This window comes from Diceros bicornis, chromosome 22 (assembly GCF_020826845.1).
Source record: "Diceros bicornis minor isolate mBicDic1 chromosome 22, mDicBic1.mat.cur, whole genome shotgun sequence".
Classification (NCBI taxonomy): Eukaryota; Metazoa; Chordata; class Mammalia; order Perissodactyla; family Rhinocerotidae; genus Diceros; species Diceros bicornis.
This window is the reverse complement of record NC_080761.1, coordinates 58,829,540-58,849,613: the sequence shown is the minus strand read 5'-3', so window position 1 is coordinate 58,849,613 and position 20,074 is coordinate 58,829,540. Positions and strand designations below refer to the sequence as shown.

At 57.0% G+C, this 20,074-nt stretch overlaps 1 protein-coding gene across 2 annotated transcripts in view; it reads left to right on the top strand.

Moving 5' to 3' along the window:
- CARD19 (caspase recruitment domain family member 19) overlaps positions 1-17,300 on the top strand; it is a 35,080-nt gene extending 17,780 nt beyond the window's left edge. Inside the window, exons 1-6 of one of the 2 annotated variants that reach the window (XM_058566096.1) lie at positions 4,614-4,709; positions 12,879-13,021; positions 14,421-14,574; positions 16,086-16,145; positions 16,346-16,417; positions 17,033-17,300. In XM_058566096.1, coding sequence (XP_058422079.1) covers positions 4,703-4,709; positions 12,879-13,021; positions 14,421-14,574; positions 16,086-16,145; positions 16,346-16,417; positions 17,033-17,148 — 552 coding nt within the window. In that variant the 5' untranslated portion in view covers positions 4,614-4,702 and the 3' untranslated portion in view covers positions 17,149-17,300. Of the gene's footprint in view, positions 1-4,613; positions 4,710-12,878; positions 13,022-14,420; positions 14,575-16,085; positions 16,146-16,345; positions 16,418-17,032 lie in introns of those variants that run through there. The other variant, XM_058566095.1, reaches the window with a different exon arrangement.
- Positions 17,301-20,074: the final 2,774 nt, after the last annotated feature.

Below are 20,074 nucleotides of genomic sequence, written 5' to 3'. Positions count from 1 at the left end.
CTGAGGGATCCGTGGGTGGTTCCATGTTTTCAGCTGTTAACGTTTTTCTGTTCGGGGATGCTGTTCTGCTGAGTGGGTTCTGCAGTGGGATCGTGAGGCTGGAGGGTGTGTGGGGCACACGTTGAGGCATAAGACGGATTTCACATCACACTCCTGTGGGGGACACAGCGGGGCACTGGGTGGCAAGCTCAGACCCTGCCCCAGCGTGGCATTCACATGGAGGGTCCCTGGCAGACTCAGGCTCTTCCCAGCTCTTCCAGGAGTGCAGGTGGTGCCCTTGGGCCACGTGCCTCCGAGGGTCCTGGGGGCTCCTGTGGGGCGGCGGGGCTGCTGCCCTGATCCCGCAGAAGGTCACGCCCATGCACGTGATGCTGTCAGAAACAGTGGCTCCTTCTGGGGCTTCAGCAGCCCCGCAGGGGTTGGCGCTGACTGGAACAGGCTCCGAGTCCTCGTCTAAGCTCGAGCCTCACCAGGCGCTCTCCGCGCCCTAGCCCTCGTCGGGGTGAGGTGATGGCAGGCTTGCCACAAGGGTGTGGGTTGCCGACAAGGGGAGGTGGGTTTTGTCCCCTGGTGCCTGACCCTGGGCTCCTGGAGCAGAGCATGGGAGGGTGGGGGAGGTGGAGTGGTGCCATCCTGAGCATCTCTTTGTCCTGCCTCTTTTTCTTTTTTCTCCCCAAAGCCCCAGTAGGTAGTTGTGTGTCATAGTTGTAGAGTTGTAGCTCTTCTTTGTGGGACGCCACCTCAGCATGGCTTGATGAGCGGTGAGTAGGTCCGCGCCCAGGATGGGAACCGGCAAACCCTGGACCACCAAAGTGGAACACACGATCTTAACTGCTACGCCACCGGGCCAGCCCCCTAGAAGATATTTGTTGAATGAATTAATGAGTGAATGAATGAATGGTGGCCCTTGACCTTGTGAAAACGTGAGGGAATGTCCTTGCTCCTCCTCAGTGCTCAGGCCCACCATCGTGCTCTAGCCATGTAGGCCACCCCTCTGCCCACAGACATGCCACGTCCCTCCTGCCTCCGGCCTGTGCCTCCGCTTTCCTCAACTCATCTAGTCGAGCTCTGAGTGCATTTATGGAGTACCCACTGTATGCCTGGCACCGTGACAAAGGCTGACATTCTAGGGAGGAAATGGGTAGCAGGAAGTGCCTGGGGGGCAGGACCAGGAGCCTGGGGAGGTGCCCCGTGGCAGGGTGTTCCCCAGGGTCAGGCCCACGGAAGGTCTGATCAGGATTTTAGATTTGTGCCAGCTGGACCCATGAAACACGAAATTCTTATTATGGATAGAATCGAGCAGCTCCCTAAGGCGTGTTTCCTCTTTCTCCGAATATGGGAGTGTTGACCTTTCTGATCTCCAGCTCTTTATTAATTAGGGAGATGAGCCCTCTGTGGGATGAGCTGCCAACATTCCCCTGGTTTCTTGTTTGTTTTTTGACTTTGGGACCTATTGGAGGGGAGGCTGAGAAGAGGCCTGACTAAGGAAGGGTGGCCCTGAGAAAATCGGGGGTTGGCAGTGCAGATGCCCATGGGGTGAGCTTCCTCTGCCCGATCTAAACATGCATTTACTTTCTGATCAGATAAAGCATGCCGTAGTTAGGAAATGTGCAAGAAGCAAAAGTCCGAGGTGCAAGCGACCCGGGTGTGGGGTCAGGACCAGTGCATCCCTGATGTCCAGGGACAGGTGGGGAGCAACCTCAGTTTGCCCGCGAAGTCCACACAGGACAATCCGGTCTCCTCCGCATATGAGACCCACAGTGCTCAGCAAAGCAGGTTAGGGTCTCCAGGACCCCTGGCCTCCTGCAGCCGATGGCGTGGCCTCCTGGCCCAAGCTGCATGGGTGCAGCTGTAGCCTGGGCAGCGGGTGAGTGGGGAGGATGCCGCACCCCTGGCCCTGGGGAGGGGAACACTCGGGACCACCCTTTCAGTCTGCGGTGCTCTGCTCACTTGCAGCTCCCAGGGTGGGGATCTGGGCTGGTAGCCCCCTGGCTGCCCCGGCCACTGTCCTGCCGGGGCAGCAGCCTTCTGCCCCCTGGAGCTCACATCCCGAGGGGCATGGGGTCCATGCGTGCCAGGGCAGGACCCTTCGGGTGAATCCTGACCTCTGAGGCCCTGTCCTAGCTGATGGCGAGGGACTCTACCACTCTGAGCCTCAGTTTCCCCATCTGTCCCATGACAGCAGTGGCTGTGAAGGTGGAATGCTGGCCACCTGGGAAGGGGCTGGGTGGGGGCTTCCTGAAGGTGGGCGGGCCTGGGAGCCCTGCTGTCCCCACTATGTCCCCAGGCCATCCAGAGCCCGCCCTTATGGCACTGACGTTACTCCTAGAGGGTGAATGCTAGGAGCCATGACACAGCCTGCAGAATGCAGAGTATTGGGGGTCAGGCCTCTAAGAGGCCCTCTCTGGGAGGCCCCTATGGGAAGGAGCCCCTAGGGCTCAGAGCCGGCCTGGACTCACCCTGGCGCACATGTAGGCAAAAGGCCAGGAGGGACCCCCAGGCTGGCCACACAGCCCTTCTGCCCTGGGGGGCCCTGCCCATGCAGCCCCTCAGCCTGGGACACGCCTGGGCTGTGCCTTGGGGAAGCTGCCAGCTTCACCCCCAGTGTGTGGGGAGGGGTGGCTCCTGTGTAGTGACCACCAGGACTTGGCCCAAGAGTTTTGGGGTTTCCGGGTGATAGCCACAGCCATATTCCCAATGTCCTAAGTGCACCCCCGGTGAGGCACTAGCACACTAGCATCACTCGTCCTAGCCGGGTTTTAGAGAGACAACTGAGGCACAGACGTGGGGGCGCACGGACTGTGGAAATTAATAACAGAAACCTTAACTAAGCTGCAGCAGGAAGCCTGCAGGGGCAGCTGTCACCCCAGCACACATCCTCAAGTCCTCCAAACAGGAAGAGAGGGAGCTTTTCACCTTCACCCAAGTACAGCCACTTTACTTGAACTTGAATGAAGACTTCTCTCCCTGGCTGGCAACAGCCCAGCCAATGAGGAATGTGGCAGCTCAGCCAATGAGAAATACCACAGCCCAGCCAATGAGAAACGCCATAGCCCAGCCAATGAGAAATGCCACAGTTCAGCCAATGAGAAATGCCACAGTTCAGCCAATGAGGAGCCACTTCTGCCCTGAACTGTCACTCTCCTCCAGTGGACTTTCTTTAGAACAGCCCCTTGCTGCTCCCCTTTTTTCTCTATAAAAGCGTCTCCCTCTTTGTTCTCTGGATTTGCCTGTGGTTCTCCATAGCATGCCTGTCCTGGATTGTAATTCTTGGGGCTATTCCCCAATAAACTTGTTTTGGGGTAAAATAACAGGTGAATTAGCTTTCTAAGTTGACAGGACCTAGGGGAGTGGAGCATCCCTGAGCTGTCGGAAAGTGAACCCTGAGCTTGGGGGCCCGTCCGATCAGGTGCCAGCGTCTCAGATTAGAGCTGGCTACTGGGGGAACGCCGCACAAACCAAAACCCGGTGCATGCTGGCCGCCCAGGCCCTCTTCCCTCTGCGCAGGCTCTCCATTCTGCTGGAGCCGTCCTGCTGGGGCTTCTGGGCTGGGCGCCGCAGCTGGAAAGGCCAGGCCTGTGACCGCAGGGGCATGGGCTCTGGGAGGAGAGATTTGCCCAAGGTCGCCCATTTTACAGATTGGAACACTGGGGTTCAGGCAAGCGAAACCACCTCCTAGTTAGGGTCACAGCGGCAGACGGGGTCCCGGAGAGGGAAGTGCTGCACCCCGGTCACACGTTGACTACGACTTCTCCCCTGTTTTGGGGAACGTCACTGTCCCGGCCCTGGCCCCTTTGGCCAATCCTTCTGGGCTACTGGACGCCCACTGGCCTTTTGCCGCAGGCCTGGCCTTGAACCCTCCACGGCCTGACCTCCTGCGTGTCCCTGGGTAAGTCACTTCCTCTCTCAGAGCCTCAGTTTCCTCCTGGGCGTGGGGCGGGGTGGCCTGGGGCGGAACAGCGAACTGTGCGGGGCAACTCGCGGTTACCTGGCCCCCAGCCGGCCGCCAGACGGGGTCAAGACGGGGCGTGGCCAAGAAGGACGCGGCGTGCCCAGAGAGGGGCGTGGCCAAAGAGGAAGGCGCGCGGTGGCCAATGCGGAGACTGAGTCGGAGCTGGGGGCGGGGCTTGGGTAAGGGGCGGGGCTCGGGGCTGCGGCGGCGACGCAGCTGAACCCGGAGGGGCGCGACTCGAGGGGGACAGGGTTTAGAGCTTTGGCGGTGACGAAGTCCAGGCGGCGGCGGCGGCACTCAGTGGGGGCGGCGCTAGGGCCTCGGCGGCGCCGTAGCCGTCGCCGGAGGAGGCGGGGCTCAGTGAGGGGCGGGGTTTAGGGCACTCGCGGCCGCGCGGCGGACGCCGGGGGTGGGGCCTGGTGGGAAGGGGCGAGGTTTCAGGCCTCGCGGGGACGCGGCCGAGGCCGGGGCGGGGCCTGTGCGGAAGGAGCGGGCTCCGCGGGGGCGGGGCTTAGGGCCTCGCGGGGACGCGGCCGGGGGCGGGGCCTGTGCGGAAGGAGCGGGCTCCGCGGGGGCGGGGCTTAGGGCCTCGCGGGGACGCGGCGGAGGCCGGGGGCGGGGCCTCCGGGAAGGGGCGGGCAAAGCCGGCGGGCGGCGGACACCTGGCCGGCGGGCGGCGGGTAGACAGACGGACGGGCGGACGGCGGTAGGACGGGCCGGGGCCGGCCTTGTGCGTGCCGTGCCGCCGCCATGACAGGTGAGCGCGGGCCGGCCGGGTGGTGCCTGCTGTCCCTGGACGTGCGCGCGGCCCGGTGGCCCCCCAGGGCCCGGCTGCTCCGACATCCCCCGGGGCCACTCCTCGCCAGCGCCCTGGTGACCTTGCCCGTGACCGCCTCCCCTGTCGGTGGGACGACGGCGGAGCGGGGGCCGCGCGGTGGGTGGAGGCCGCTGTCCGGCCCCGGAGGGTCCTGGGGGGCTGTGGTCAGTCCCCGGAGTGTCTTGGGGTGCTGTGGTCCGGCCCCGGAAGGGCTTGGGGAGCGGTGGTCAGTCCCCGGAGGGTCCTGAGGGGCCGTGGTCGCGCCCCGGAAGGTCTTGGGGGGCGGTGGTCAGTCCCCGGAGGGTCCTGGGGGGCGGGCGCCACTACGCGTCAGTGGGTGGGGAGGTGCTGGGGTGGGCATGCAGCCCGACAGGCTGGGAGGCGAAAGTAACAGCGGGCCAGGAGTACTTTGCCGGCCTGCTGTGCCCCTGATGGGAGGTGCAGACGCTACATCCTCACAGCCCTTTGACGATGGGGCCCGTGTGCGGCATCCCTGGGACTCTGTGGTCCCTCCGGGGCTGCACTGTTGCCCAGGGATAGGCCCGGAGAATCACGGACCCAGACTGGGGTCCCCAAGGCTTTGTGCTCTACGCTGGGTGGCCCCAGCCTCTCCAGCTTCTTTTCCCAGGATGGAGTCCCCAGCCCAGCCCTCCCCCCAGGGCTTCTCTGTACTGGGGACCTGGCCATCACCCTCCTGACCCCAGCCGAGCAAGGCGACCCTGCTCTGTGGACTTTCCTCAGTTGGAGAAGCCCCATGAGAGCGATGGGCATGTGTCGGACCAGACCCCATAACAGCATGGGCAGGGCGTGTGGGGGCTCCCAGAAACCACACCTTATTCTTGAGGGCCCCACTATTCTGCCTGGTGGGGCAGAAGTCACCTAGGGGTGGCCCGGGGGGTCAAGGAGACCCCAGAAGTCCCTGTTGTCTCTCCCCAGCACTTGCTGGAGGGGCAACCTGGGTCCTGCACACATAGGATTTCATGGGTTGGAACCTGGTGACTTCTGGGACACCAGTGTTCCAGCTTGGACCAGAAGAGACCCAGTTGCCACCTGCTCCCCTGTCATCTCTTTGAACCCTTTGAATTTGGGGCTGCCGTTTCTGAGCACCTACTGTGTGCCTGGCCCTGTGTCGGGCACAGCCCATCCAGAATCGCCATAGGGGGGCACGTGGAATGTGATCTCTGTGTGTGGATGAGGAAACAAAGGTCCAGCAGCAGAACCCAGAGTAGACCTGTGTCCTGCCCGGCCCCCTGATCCCCCTTCCTCCTGCTGTCCCTGTGTGCTGGGACTCTGGAGACCCTCCCCCCACAGCCTTTCATTTTTGGGGTGCAGAACCGAGGCCCAGAGAGTGCAGGCCTCGGGGGCATCAAATGGGCAGCCCTGCAAGGCTGCCTCCCGGCATTCTGGCTCCCTGGCCCTGGGCACCAACGGGGGCCTGCCTTGTGCTGGTTCTGGGGCCTCCAGGGTGAGCACGTGTGGGACGTTATGCAACTTGAAGACTGGAATGGTGTCCACACAGGGCCAGCGCTGGCCAAGTGTCACTGCAACTGTGACTTGCTGCAGAACCAGCCCCTGCCTTGTGTGCTGAGGAGTGAGCCGTCTCAGCTCCATGCCAAGGCCGGGGCGGATGCTGGGACAGCAGGGGAGGTTGAGGCCCAAGCATCTGGACTGTGGTGGAGCGGGGGCCAGGAGAACTCAGGAAGGCCTCTTGAGGGGAGGACAGTGAGCTGAGCACGAGTTAGACGGGTGAAAACCACAGGGACAGGTGTTCTTGGCCCGGGCGGGGGTTCCTGCCAGTCCAGTGCAGCCCCAATGGCTCAGGGACCTGGGGGGCCGGTTGAGGGCAGATGGGCCAGCTCCCAGAGGGCCTCGAGTGCCAGGCCTGGGTACCAGGTTGAGGGTCTGTGGTCCAGCTGGGCAAGAAGGTGGGGCTTGGCAAAGGGAGCTGGCAAAGCCTGGTGAGTCTGGGGCCAGGGCATTCCTCCTCCTTTATCCTGTAAAAACTGTCTAGGACTGTTCATCAGGACCTGTGACCAAAGTGGTTTCCTTTCTTGTGCTTTTTTGTGCCTCCAGTGGCCATCTGGGTGTGGTTGCAGACACAGCTCACAGTGAGCACAGGAAGCACAGGGCGCGGCAGAGCCCAGAGCCTTGGCCCCGGGCGGCGCTGCTGTGCCGCTGCACCCGTGACTCATGGCTCAAAGCAGCAGAGGCCCCGCCAGGCTTGTGGCCGGCAGGGCAGAGGAGCTGCTACAGGGTGCTGGCCACCATCCACTGACAGCCCTTGCCCTTGGGCCTTGGACTTAGGTCCATGCACTCCAGAACTCTTTAGTGAGCGCCTACTGTGTGCCAGTCCTGTGCACAGGTACACGCGCTGGGGAGGCAGTGCTGGACAGGACGGCCTCTGGCCTGCCCTCGTGGGCCTGGCCAGGAGCAGACATGATGCAGCTAAGTGCACAGTTAATTCGTGTGTCAGTTAGAGGGGCAGAAAGTCTAGATGTCAAGAGGTCGCCCCAACACTGTGCCTGGGTCCCGACCTCGATTTGTCACTCCCTAGCTGGCTGAGGTCTTGGGCAGATACTTATGCCTCAGTTTCCCCATCTGAAAATGGGGCTAGCGGTTATGCTTGCGTTGCAGAGCTGCTGGAAGGATGAAGATTTTCTTTGTGCCTAGAGCCCACAGATTGCCCAGCTGTGCGGCACAGTCCGGGAACTGTGGCCAGTGTTCTTAACTGTAGTCAGAGAGGCTGCAGGCACTGAAGCCAGGTGGCCAGGAGGGTCCCTGTGGCCTTGGCCAATCACTCCCTTGGCGTTTCTGTGCACGGCCTTTTCACTGTGGTGGGGCTGCTGACGAGTCCATGTTCCAGATAGACCTTCAGGGGCTGGGAGAATTCGGAAGTTGGAAATTCATATTCTGGGGAGAAACACCAGCTAGGAGGAGCTGGCAATGGGGAGAGAGATGAGGAGTCATACGGTCTGTGGACAAGTTGGCCCCACAGAGGAAATCGGGGAGGAGGCCCCACTGGTTCCAACACAATGACCCCATTTTAAAAAATCAACTTTATTGGGGTGTAATTTACTTACAAGCAAATGCACTCATTTTTAGTGAATAATTCGGTAAGTTTTGACAAATGTATATACCCATGAACCTACCACCCCAGGCCAATCAAGACAGAACATTTCTATCACTCCAGAAAGTTCTTCGAGCTTCTCTCTAGGTAACCCCGCCTGACCCACGGATTCATCTGCTTTCTGTGACCCCCATTTGTTCTTTAAAATTCAACAATGGAATTTCCAAATAGTATTTCTTTTTAGTTAGTAGAGTTTAGTTTCAGAGCTGTTTCTTTTACAGAAAATTGAGCAGGTAGCGGAGATGGTCCCCACCCCCGCCCCCGTTTCCCCTGTTGTTAACATCTGGCACTGGTGTGGTGCCTTTGTTATAATTGATGAGCCACTACAGATACGTTATTACTAGCTGAAGTCCGTAGTTTACATTGTGGTTCACTCCTCGTGTTATACTTTCTGAGTTTTGGAAGATGCATGAGGTCCTGTATCCACCATTACAGTATCATACAGAGTGGTTTCACTGCCCTAAGTCCTCTGTGCTCCACCTGTTCATCCCTCCCTCTTCCCTAACCCCTGGCAACCACTGATCCTTCTACTGTGTCCGTAGTTTCGCATTTTCCGAAGTGTTGTATTGTTGGAATCATACATATGTAACCTTTTTGAATTGGCTTCTTTTACTCTTGGCAGTATTCATTTAAGTTTCTCCCATGTGTTTTCAGTGACTTCATAGGTCTTTTCTTTTTATCACTGAATTATATTTCACTGTATAGCTGAGCCACAGTTTAATTATCCATTCACTTTGTGTGTGTGGTAAAATATACAGAACATAAAATTTACCATTTTAACCATTTCAGTGGCATTAAATACATTCATAATGTTGTGAAACCATCACCACTATCCATTTTCAGAACTTTTTCATCATCCCAAAGAGAAAAATCTGTACCTATTAAACAATAACTCCCCTTTGTCCCCTACTTCCAGTTCCTGGTAATCACTAGTCTACTTTCTGTCTCTAGAATGTGCCTATTCTAGATATTTCTCATAAGTGGAATCATACAATATTATCCTTTTGTGTTTGAGTTATTTCACTGAGCGTAATGTTTTCAAGGTTCATCCACGTATTTGAATATTTCATTCCTTTTTATGGCTATATGGTATTCCGTTTGATGTATATACCATGTTTTGTTTATCCATTCATCTGTCAATGGACAGCTGAATTATAAGGTTAGGGTTATTTCTGCCTTTTGACTATTGTGACTAATGCTGCAGTGAAAATGCGTGTGCAAGTATCTGTTTGAGTCCCTGCTTTCAATTCTTTTGGGTCTGTAGCCAGAAGTGGAATTGCTGGGCCATGTAGTAACTCTCTGTTCACCTTTCTGCAGGGCGGCTGTGCTGTTTTCCACAGGGGCTGCACCATTTTACTTGCCCACCAGCAGTGCATGAGAGTTCCAATGTCTCCACATCCTCATTGTCCATGTACCTATCACACTAATGAGTAGGAAGTGGTATCTCATTGTGTTTTGATTTTCGTTTCCCTGATGACTAGTGATGTTGAGCATCTTTTCATGTGCTTCGTAGTCATTTGTATATCTTCTTTGAAGAAATGCCTATTCAAGTCCTTTGCTCATTTTTGAATTAGGTTATTTGTGGGTTTTTTGTTGTTAAGGTACAGGAGTTCTTTATATATTCTGAATATTAATCCCTTATCAGATATATGATTTGCAAATATTTTCTCCCATTATATGGGCTGTCTTTTCACTCTCTCTTTTTCTTTTTTCCCTGTTCAAAATAGAGTTTAGTTATGGGATAAAGAACTCCTACAACTCAACAACAACAAAAACTCCACAAAATAGGGTTTATTTTTTCTACTATGCCATTGGTCTATATGTCTGTCCTTATGCTAGTACCACACTGCTTTGATTACTGTAGCTTTGTAGTAAGTTTTGAAATCAGAAAGTGTGAGTCTGCCAACTTTGTTCTTCTCTTTCAGGATTGTTTTTGCTATGCAAGTCCTGTGAAATTCCATGTGAAGTTTAGGATGAGTTTTTCTGTTTCTGCAAAAAAACACCGTTGGGGTGGGGTTTGGATAGGGGTTATCTTGAATTTGTACATCACTTTGGGTAGTATTGTCATCTTCACAATATTAAGTCTTTCAGTTCATGAACATGGGATGTCTTTCCATTTATTTGTGTCGTCTTTAATTTATTTCAGCACTGTTTTGTAGTTTTCAGTATACATTTATTCGTAAATATTTATTCCTAAATATTTTATTCTTTTTGATGTTATTGTAGAATGGAATTGTTTTCTTATTTCCTTTTTGGATTGTTCATTTTTAGTATATAGAAATGCAACTGATTTTTGTGTGTTGATTTGGTATCCTGCTACTTTGCTGAATTTGCTCTAATGGTTTTTTTTTTTTTTAATCTTAAGCATTTTCTTATGTATAAGATCATGTCATCTGCAAACAGATAATTTTACTTCTTTCTTTCCAATTTGGATATCTTTTATTTCCTTTTTTTGCCTAATTTATCTGTCTAGAACTTACAGTACTATGTTGAATAGAAGTGGTGAGCGTGGGCATCCTTGTCTTGTTTCTGATCTTTGGAGAAAAGATTTTAGTCTTTCATTGAGTATGATGTTTGCTGTGGGCTTTTCATATATCACCTATATCATGTTGAGGAAGTTTCCTTCTATTCCTGATTTTTTATTTTTTTTTTAATCAAGAAAGGATGTTGACTTTTTTCAGATGCTTTTTCTGTATCACTTGACATAATTGTTTGTTTTTCCCCCCTTTGTTCTGTAGATGTCTGTTGGGTATCATTGGTTTATGGGGCTGTTCACATCCTCTGTTTCCTTATTGATCTTCTGTCTATTACTGAAAGTGGGATATTGAAGTCTCTAGCTATTATTGTAAAGCTGTCTGTTTCTTCCTTCAGTTTTGCCAATGTTTGCTTCATATATTTTGGGGCTGTGATATTTGGTGCATATGTGTTTGTTGTGTCTTCTTGGTGAATTAACTCTTTTATTAATATATAATGTACTTCATTGTCTCTTTAACAGTTTTTGACTTAATGTCTATTTTTTGTCATATTAGTATAGCCACCTAAGCTCTCTTTTGGTTACTGTTTCCGTGGAATATCTTTTTCCATTCTTCCACTTTCAACCTATTGGTGTCTTTAGATCTAAAGTGAGTCTTTTTTTTGCTAAGGAAGATTTGCCCTGAGCTAACACCTGTCACCAATCTTCCTCTATTGTTTTTTGTATGTGGGTTGCGTGGCCACCACTGAGTGGTGTAGATCCGCCCCCGGGAACTGAACCAGGCTGCCAGAGCAGCGCGCCCATAAAGTGAAGTCTTTTGAAGACAGCATATAGTTGAGTCATATTTTTTAAATCCTGAGAGGAAAAAACTTCTGTTTCTCCTCTACTCTTACACACAACACTCATACTTCTGACACTTCTGGTCACCAAATGTGTGGTCCCCCCACCAAGCAATTCTGCAGGTTTCTGGGAGACACCAACTGGGTGTCCTACAGTTTAACTCTGTCTGGCACCGTCTGCCCAGAGACAGCGTTAGGTGCACCGGTTAAGGGCTCGGTGCCACAAGACTGCTCCCAGTTCAGATGCCAGCCACAGGCTCAGGTTGTCACCTGAGCTAACCCAGCTTCTGAACGACCCAAGACCCGCCCCCTCAGGTTTGGTCATTTGCTGAAATGGCTCACAGAACTCAGGGAAACACTTTACTTGCTATTGCCGATTTGTTACAAAGGATATTTCAGAGCAAACAGATGAACATCCAGCTGGAAGAGATGCATAGGGCAAGGCATGCAGGAAGGGGCGCAGAGCTTCCATGCCTTCCCAGGCAGGCCGCCCTCCCAGAACCTTCATGTGTTCACTAAGCCAGGAGTGCTCCAAACCTCGTCCTTTTGGGTTTTTACGGAGGCTTCATTACGTAGGTGTGACTGGTTAAATCATCAGCCATTGGTGATTGATTTAACTTCCAGCCCCTCTCCCCTCCCGGGAGGTTGGGGAGTGGGGGGCTGCAGAGGGCTGAAGTTTCTACCCCTCCAATCACGTGGTTGGTTCCCCTGGCAACCAGCTCTCACCCTGTGGTTATTTAGGGTCTTTCCAGAAATCACCTCGTTAACACACCCTCAGATGAAGTTGAAAGGGGCTTGTTATAAGTAACAAAAGACACCCTTTCCCCTGGCTCTTATCACTTAGGAAATTCCAAGGGTTTTAGGAGCTGTGCTCCAGGAAGTGGGATGAAGACCAAATATATGTTTCTTATAAATCACAGTATCACAGGTCCATTCTGCCAACCCATGTCTTCTGATTGGAGAGTTGAATCCGTTTATATTTAACTACTGATGAGGAATCACTTGTTCTGCCTCTGTGCTGTTTGTTTTCTGTGTGTCTGGTAGCTTTTTTATCCTTCATTTCTTCCAGTACTGCCTGCTTTTGTGTTTAGTTGATTTTTGTAGTAAGACATTTTGATTTTCTTTTGTGTATATTCTGTGGACGTTTTCTTTGTGGTTAGCGTGAGGATTACACATAACATCCTAAAGTTATAACCATCTAATTTGAATTGATACCAACTTCACTCCAATCACATACAAAAACCTCCTCCTGTACGGTCCTGCCCGCCCCGTGCCCTTCCCCAGGCCTGGGCACTTCCAGAGGGCCCTGCGGGGACCCGTGGATGGTGGACACTCGGCTGCTCTGAGTGTACTTTCTGCAGTAAGCTCTCAGGTGTGGGAGAGAGGGGCCAGAGGCTGCACTCTGCTTTTCAGCACTCTGGACCATTCTCGCTGCACCCGCCCACCCCATTGTCTGGCCAGGGGTCTGCAGGATGTGGGGGCTCCAGGCTGTGTGGGAGGCCCACGCGGGCTGGGATGGCACTGGTTGTCCAGGGGTTTACAGCGAGTGCGCCTCCCATGGGGAGCGTCGCTGGGAGGCTCTGCGCCGAGGCTGTCATGGTGTGTGGGACTGGCCGCCCCCTTCAGGCCGCTCTGGCTCATGCCCTCTGCACTCTCTGCTCCTGCTGCAGAGCAGACCTACTGTGACCGCCTGGTCCAGGACACGCCCTTCCTGACGGCCCGTGGACGCCTGAGTGAGCAGCAGGTGGACAGGATCATCCTCCAGCTGAACCGCTACTGCCCCCAGATCCTCAGCAACAAGGACGCGGAAAAGGTGCCGAGGGGAGGACCTGAGGCTGCTCCCCCATCCCTTCCTCTCTGGGCTGGGAGAAAGCAGGAGGCAGGGCAGCTCGGAGCTGAAAACCTGTCTCCTCGGGGTGACCTTGGGTCCAGAACATCAGCTCTCTGAGCCTCGGTCTCTTCATATGTCATCAGGAGATACTGGGGGATCACAGGAGACAACATGTGACAACACGCCGCAGACCTGGGAGGGGGGCGGGGGAGGGCCAAGGAGGAAGAGGGGCAGGGGTACCGGCCAGGCCCCACCCCGGTGCCACAGGGCTCTTCACTCTGCATCTTCTGGAGGTTCAAAGTGCAAACGTTTTGGGTGCGATTTGGCCCATCCTGTTGGGGACACTGGGTGAGGTTGCCCACCCACTCTCTGGCTCCCCTGTGGGGTGGAGGGTGGGTGCCTGAGGGAGCCCTTCTCTCTGGGGGCTGCAGCCTTCTCCCTTGGTGCAGGGTGACGGTGCCCCATGCAGGGCTGTCCAGAGGGTTGGGGCCTCTCCTGGGGGCAGATGAGGCCGGTGCCCGATAGACCCGGGGCCCGCGTGGGCCCTGCTCCTGGCTCCGACTCTTCTTAAGTTATGAAAGTAGCACAGGAAGTTAAAAAGGGGGCTCAAATTTATATCTTGTTGTAATTAAAAGTCTAATACACATTCATTGTAAAAAATTTTAGAAAGTTTCACACGTGTCTACAAGAAAAAGGAAACTCCTCTGCACACACCGCGCGATTGCTCTCTTCACAGGTACGCGTGGCCCCCGGCACTCACTGTCTGCTTTGCAGTTTCAGCACTTCTGTGGTTCAACTCGGGTTCCACATAGAATGGTATGCCGCCACCAGGTGGCAGCACGGGGCTACGCTTCCAGGTCTTGGGGGGACAACACCAAGTGCCCTGTCCACTGACCTTTAGAACCACACATTTCTCTGTCAAACACGTGAAAAGAACCAGACTTATTCTCCTTAACCCTCGATTTATGTCTTAAACACTTGAATCACATTCCTGTAGACCGTAAACTACAAGCAGTTATCACGCTGTCACCTCACTGATTCCCTGTAACGACCCTGCCATGTGGGTTTATTATTCCCCTTTTACAGATGAGGAAACTGAGTCTGAGGGGTGAAGCAACTTGCCGAAGTCACACAGCAAGCCAAGTTCCCACACTTAGGATAATGTCACTGTCCTCTTCCTTGGTGACCTGTCCTGGCCTCCACAGGGAGTGGGAGGATTGGTGGCTGTGCTGTGACCGTGGCTCAGTCGCTACCTCCCCAGGGGTGTTCTGAGCTGCGGGGGGCATCACCCCACGAGGAAGCTGGAGCCCCACCTGCCCCACGGCCGCCTTTGGCCTGGCCCCTCCGGCCTGACCTTTCCTTTCGCCCCTTCTGCCCCCAGTTCCGGAACCCCAAGGTGTCCCTTCGCGTGCGGCTCTGCGACCTACTGGGCCACCTGCAGCGGAGCGGCGAGCGGGACTGCCAGGAGTTCTACCGCGCCCTGTACATCCACGCCGAGCCGCTGCATCGCTGCCTGCCCAGCCGGCACGCCCTGCGTAAGTGCGCGTCCCGTCCTCAGGCCTTGGCGCCTCCCGCTCTGCCCCTCGCCAGAGACCACCTCTGGCCGGGTCTCGTGTGGCCCCCCAAGAGAGTAGAGTATTTTGGGCAACATAGGTGTCTCTCTCCCTGTCTCTCTCTCTGGCTCTCTGTCCCTGTCTCTCTCTGTCCTTGTCTCTCTGTCTCTCTTTCTCCTTGTCTCTGTCTCTCTCTGTCTCTCTCTGTCCCTGTCTCTCTCTGTCTCTCTCTCCCCCTGTCTCTCTCTGTCCCTGTCTCTCCCTGTCTCTCTCTGTCCCTGTCTCTCTGTGTCTCTCTTTCCCCCTGTCTCTCTCTCCCTGTCTGTCTCTGTCTCTGTCTTTCTCTCTGTCTCTCTCTGTCCCTGTCTCTGTCTCTCTCTATCCCTGTCTCTCTCCCTGTCTCTCTCTGTCTCTCTCTGTCCCTGTCTCTCCCTCTCCCCCTGGCTCTCTGTCTCTTGTGCCAGTCTTTACGCAGAAGGCACATCACGTCCATGTGGCTCTGCCCCTTCCCTCTGTGGCTAGTGCACACTTGGGCTTCCTTGCACTTCTGGTCGTCACGGCTCAGGCTGTGGGTTGTGCCAGCCCTGAGTGAACTGACCCCATGGCCAGTGCTGAGGTTGTGTCCACACCTCGCCCAGCGTGGGTGTGTCTGTAGGGCTGTCTCAGGCATGGATGGCTGGTCCAGGGCATGTGCGTTTGGTTTAGTGGGTCCTGCCCTTGGGCCCAGGAGGCACATGAGCCCTGCAGGATCCTCTGAGCTGCTGGGATGGGGACGGGGGAGGCGCAGAGAGGGTGGCGGCTCAGTCCTGAGGTCTCTGTGCCCCGGTCCCCAGGAGGAGTGGCTGCTGACCCTCAATCCTCAGACGAGAGGCCGGAGACCCCAAGGGACAAGGGACGGGGTGGCTGACCCCAGGCCACTCAGCCAGACCCAAGGCTGGTGTCTCTGACACCGAGGATAGGCCGGCAGGACTGGGCCCTGAGCTCTGGCACGGGGTGGTCCTCTCATGCCAGCCATCAGGGCCCCACAGCCCTGCTGGGAGTCAGGCCCCTTCCGGGCCCCAGGTGCCCTCTGGGCTGAGCAGCAGGTGGCTGTTTGGGGGGCCCTGGGGAGGTCTGGGGAGAGGGGCCCCTGCCCTCGCGTGGACATTTTCAGACTGTGGACAGGCGGGTGTTGGCGATGCCTTTGGTGCCTCGTGGCTGCCAGGGATCGATGGTCCCCCACCCCCTGGCCCTCAAGGTCCCAGGAAGTAGACAAAAGGCAAAGACCCAAAACTGCAGGTCTGCAAGTCTGGTCACAGGTCCCCTCCCCGATGCTGGCGCTGACTCCTCCGCTGCAGCCCTGTGGAGGGCTCAGTGCCGCACAGCCTGGTCCAGCCCAGCCTGGGAGCCCGGGTGGTCCTGGGGGGTCTCCGCAGCCCCCTTGGTTCCTGCAGGCGGGCGCCCCCTTTCCTCTCTGGCCGCCGACTAACCGTGCTCTGTGATTTTGTTTCCAGACGACTCAGATTGCACAGAGCTAGACTCAGGCGCCGCAAGCTGCGAGCTCAGTGACAGGGGTAACCGCCTCCCACGTCCTCCACCCCCATCCCCCCACCCAGGGCTCCGTCTCCGTCGCCGGGGCTTCTCCACTCCAAGTCGGGCTCTGTTCCTGGTTTCCTGCTGGACAGACCCCCCGGGGTGCTCGCTGGGGGAGTCCCCGCTGGGCTGACCCTCCCCACTGCAGCTTGGGCAGCCGCTCATGCGCGTGTCTCCCCAGGACCTGTGGCCTTCCTGGCCTGCCTCGGCCTGGCTGCAGGGCTGGCGCTCCTCGTCTACTGCTGCCCTTCAGGTGGGTGCGCTGCAGGCCACACACTAGTCCTTTCGAGACCCTGGGGGAGGGGGACTCAGCCCGGGCCTGCCCGCCCCTGCCCCCAGCCCCCAGCCCCCAGCCCCCCGCACGTCGGGGCTCGCTGCCCCTGGGGCCCTGCAGGAAGGCACCAGGTCCCCTGGTCTCTCTGCACCTCACCTGCGCAGTAGGATGGTGGCGGGGCCCCCCTTGCAGGACACGGGAGAAGTAGAGGGTGAGGGGCCGGAGCAATCAGGCCCAGCCCCCAGTGGCTGCCGCCCCCAGGGGTCAGAGAGTGACGGCCCCTCACAGGAGGAGGGGCACAGCTGGGGCTCTGGGGTTAGAAGACCCTGCCCTGCATGAGGCCTGGAGCAGGGCACCCCCGCAGTCTAGGGTCACCCCACTGGACGGGAGACCCCGGCCAAGGCCCCTCCTTGCGGCCCAGCATGGGGGTCTTGCTGTCCCTTTCCTGCCGTGCTGAGCTTGTGGAGGCCATGGGAGCCAGTGCTGGGCAGGCCCGCGTGGTGGGGGGACCCCTGGCCCTCAGGTGTGGGGCCGGCGACCGTGAGGCCGAGAGGAAGCAGCTCGGCGCAGGTCCTGAGACCACTCGTCCTGCAGACCCCAAGGTGCTGCCGGGGGCCCGGCGCGTCCTGGGCTTCTCCCCGGTCATCGTGGACAGACACGCCAGCCGCTTCCTGCTGGCCTTCCTCACTGACGACCTGGGGGGGCTCTGACGGACCCCAGGCCCACCCACCGCCCACCAAAGAGCCCCCGCCAGGGGCCCACTGTTTTCTAAATACTCATTTTTTACCATTTATCACTTCTGAAGAAGCACCTCACCTTCGCCTCACAAAGGTGCTCAACGATATTAAATGTTTGAGCCTCACCCCTTCTCTCAGGAGTGTTTCTGGATGATTCCAGCACTGACCCTGAGGGCTCTGATGTCCCGTGTCCAGCCTGGGGCCCAGGTGCTGCTCAGGCCACCCTCCCCTGCCGCCCCCCCGTGCCCACCCCCAGACGTCCCCCACCTCCGTCCATGGCCCCTCCCGCTGCTTCCCTCCAGAGCTCCCCCCTCCTCACCTCCCACCCTGCCCGTGCCTCTCCCTCCCTAGCCCCCAGCGCCGTGGGGATTCCTGGGCCCTGCGATGCCCCAGTGTCGGGTGGGGGGGGTTCACTCCGTTTCTCCAGCAGCCCCGGCAGGTGGGGGACAAGTGGGGGCTGCCTGCCTGATTTCCTGATGAGGAAACAGGCTGAAAGGGGAGGTCACTCACCCAGGAAAGAGGGACCGGGCATGTGACCTCATTCCTTTCTTGTGACGCCTCCTGAGGAGACCCCCCTGCCCACCCTGGCTCCCTTGGCCACATTCAGTCAGTAGAGCCGACACCTCGGTCCTGGCCCGGCCCGGCCCCGCAGACCTGGGCTGGGCTCGGGGTCTGGGGTGGGTTTGATAGACACAAGTGTAGTGAGTACCGTCAGAGCCTGGAAACGAGCACAGTCCTGTCCCGGATCCCGGAGAGAGAGAGGTGGAGACAGAACAAAACAGTCCACAGAACCTTCTAGAACTTTTAGAGATGAAAATGTCATTGTGCCGTCCAAGGTCCTGGGCTCTGGCTCCTCGTTTCCTCCCCTGGCAGTCTAGGGTTTGGCTGCTTTGGGCCCCTCATCCTCGTCTTGGGAGTACGGGCCACAGTGCCCCCTCAACCTGCCAGCCTCAGGGTCAGGATCCCATGTGGAAGCATCCCTCGTGGACGTGAGAGGGTGAGCACACAGTCCAAGAGGGCCTGGTGCTCTGACCTTGATGCCCACGGTCAGACCCCTGGGGGCCCTGTGAGCCGGCCAGTCCCTGGCGCTGGGCCATGGATGCCCACGGCCCTCCTGCAGGCTACGACCACGTGGCACCGTCCTCTCTTTGGGACTCTGTCACCACCTCATGACAGAGAAGAAGCTGAGGCTCAGAGCCCAGGACCATCCGGCCGCCGAGAGTGGGGTTCCATCTGCCCTTCCCATGGGCACCTGTGCTCACACACGCACTCACACACGTGCACACGTGTACACACATGCACACACATGAGGGACTGGCCCCCGATGGGTCCCTCTCCACATCGCCTCCCTCTGTCAACTCCTGCCCTTTAGCCTCTTTTTGGGGAAACAGAAGCATATTTTTCAACCCAAGGGTCACGTCATCATGAGTTTGCATTTTCCACGGGGGTTTCCGGAGGTGCCAGAGCAGGCCGACTCCAGGAATGAGCTGGCACCATTGGGCCCTGGAAGGGCTCTGCTCCCAGGTCTGAGGCTCGTGGGGCACGCGGGAGGGAAACAAGATGGGGGCAAAGGAATCAGCTCTGAACACAGGGTCCAGCTCCCACGCCCAGCTCACGGGCTAGGTCACTCACTCATGTGTCCAGTCGGAGAAATGAGGGCAAGGGGGAGCCCTGCCTCATGCCCTCCCACCTGTCCGGACACCACAGGATGGCGGGGCTGACCACTCTCCTCCACCCCCGAGCTGCAGGCCCCAGGCGCATGTCTCCACACTCTGAGCCTCAGTTTGCCCGTCTGTAACAGTGGGACACGACTGGACACTGCTCCTGGCCCCTGGCACCGGACAGCGCTGCTCAGTGAAAGCGCGGCTCGCTGGAAACTGCTCCATGGATTTACCACTTTGCTGGAAGTCACAGCTGATGCATGTTTCTCTCCAGGACAGACCCCCGTTGGGTGGAGCCGGCACAGTTGCCAGAGCTCAGTGGTGAAGACACAGGTGCCACCCTAAGCCAGGTGGACTGAACAGAGCCCCCCATGGCTGTGCTCGTGCGGAGCCGCTCTCGGCCTTGTGCAGAGGCCAGGGTGAGGGACGTGGTGAACCTGCCAGTCCTCTCCAGCCCTCCTCAGGGGCCTGTCCAGGGCTGGAAAGATGAAGCACGCTCCAGATCCCTTGCAGACAGGTCCCCATGTAAACTGCTCCCTTCGCTGCAGAGGCTGGACTGGAGGCCGCCTTCCCAGACCAGGGACTGATCCTGGCACCTGCTCTGGACTCCGAGCTCAGGGGGCAGCAGGGCTTCTCAAGGCCAGCAGACCCCTGAGGCTCAGAGTGGCATGTCCTGTGCAGTCTGCAGCCCTTCCACCCATCATGAGTGGACGAGATGCTGGGGGCAAATTTCTTCCTGGGAAGATGCCCAGGGATGTTCTCGGTGCTCGTTCTGCTTTCTGACAGACATGCCTGGGTGAAGGTAGACAAGGCCACTGTGTGAAGGGTGCAGGTGGGACAGGATTCGCCCAGAGGGGAAGCAGGTTTGAGGGGTGTTAAAATTCTACCTCAGCTGAAGACACTCGCCATGTTCTGAAAGTCTGTGTCCCCCCGATTCGTATGTTGAAGTCATAACCCCCAGCGTGGTGGTGGTAAGAGGTGGGGCCTTTGAGAGGTGATTGAGTCCTGAGGGTGGAGCCCCCATGATGGGATACTCGCCCTTAGAAAGGACCCCATGTAGCTCCTGGGCCCCTCCTGCCGTGTGAGGACACAGCGAGAAGATGCCGTCCAGGATCCAGGAAGCGAGTTCTCAGCAGACACAGAATCTGCTGGCTCCCTGACCTCAGACTTCCGCCTCCTGAACTGAGCGTTGGTGGTTCTGAGCCCCTAGTCAGTGGTACTTTGTTGTAGCAGCCCCA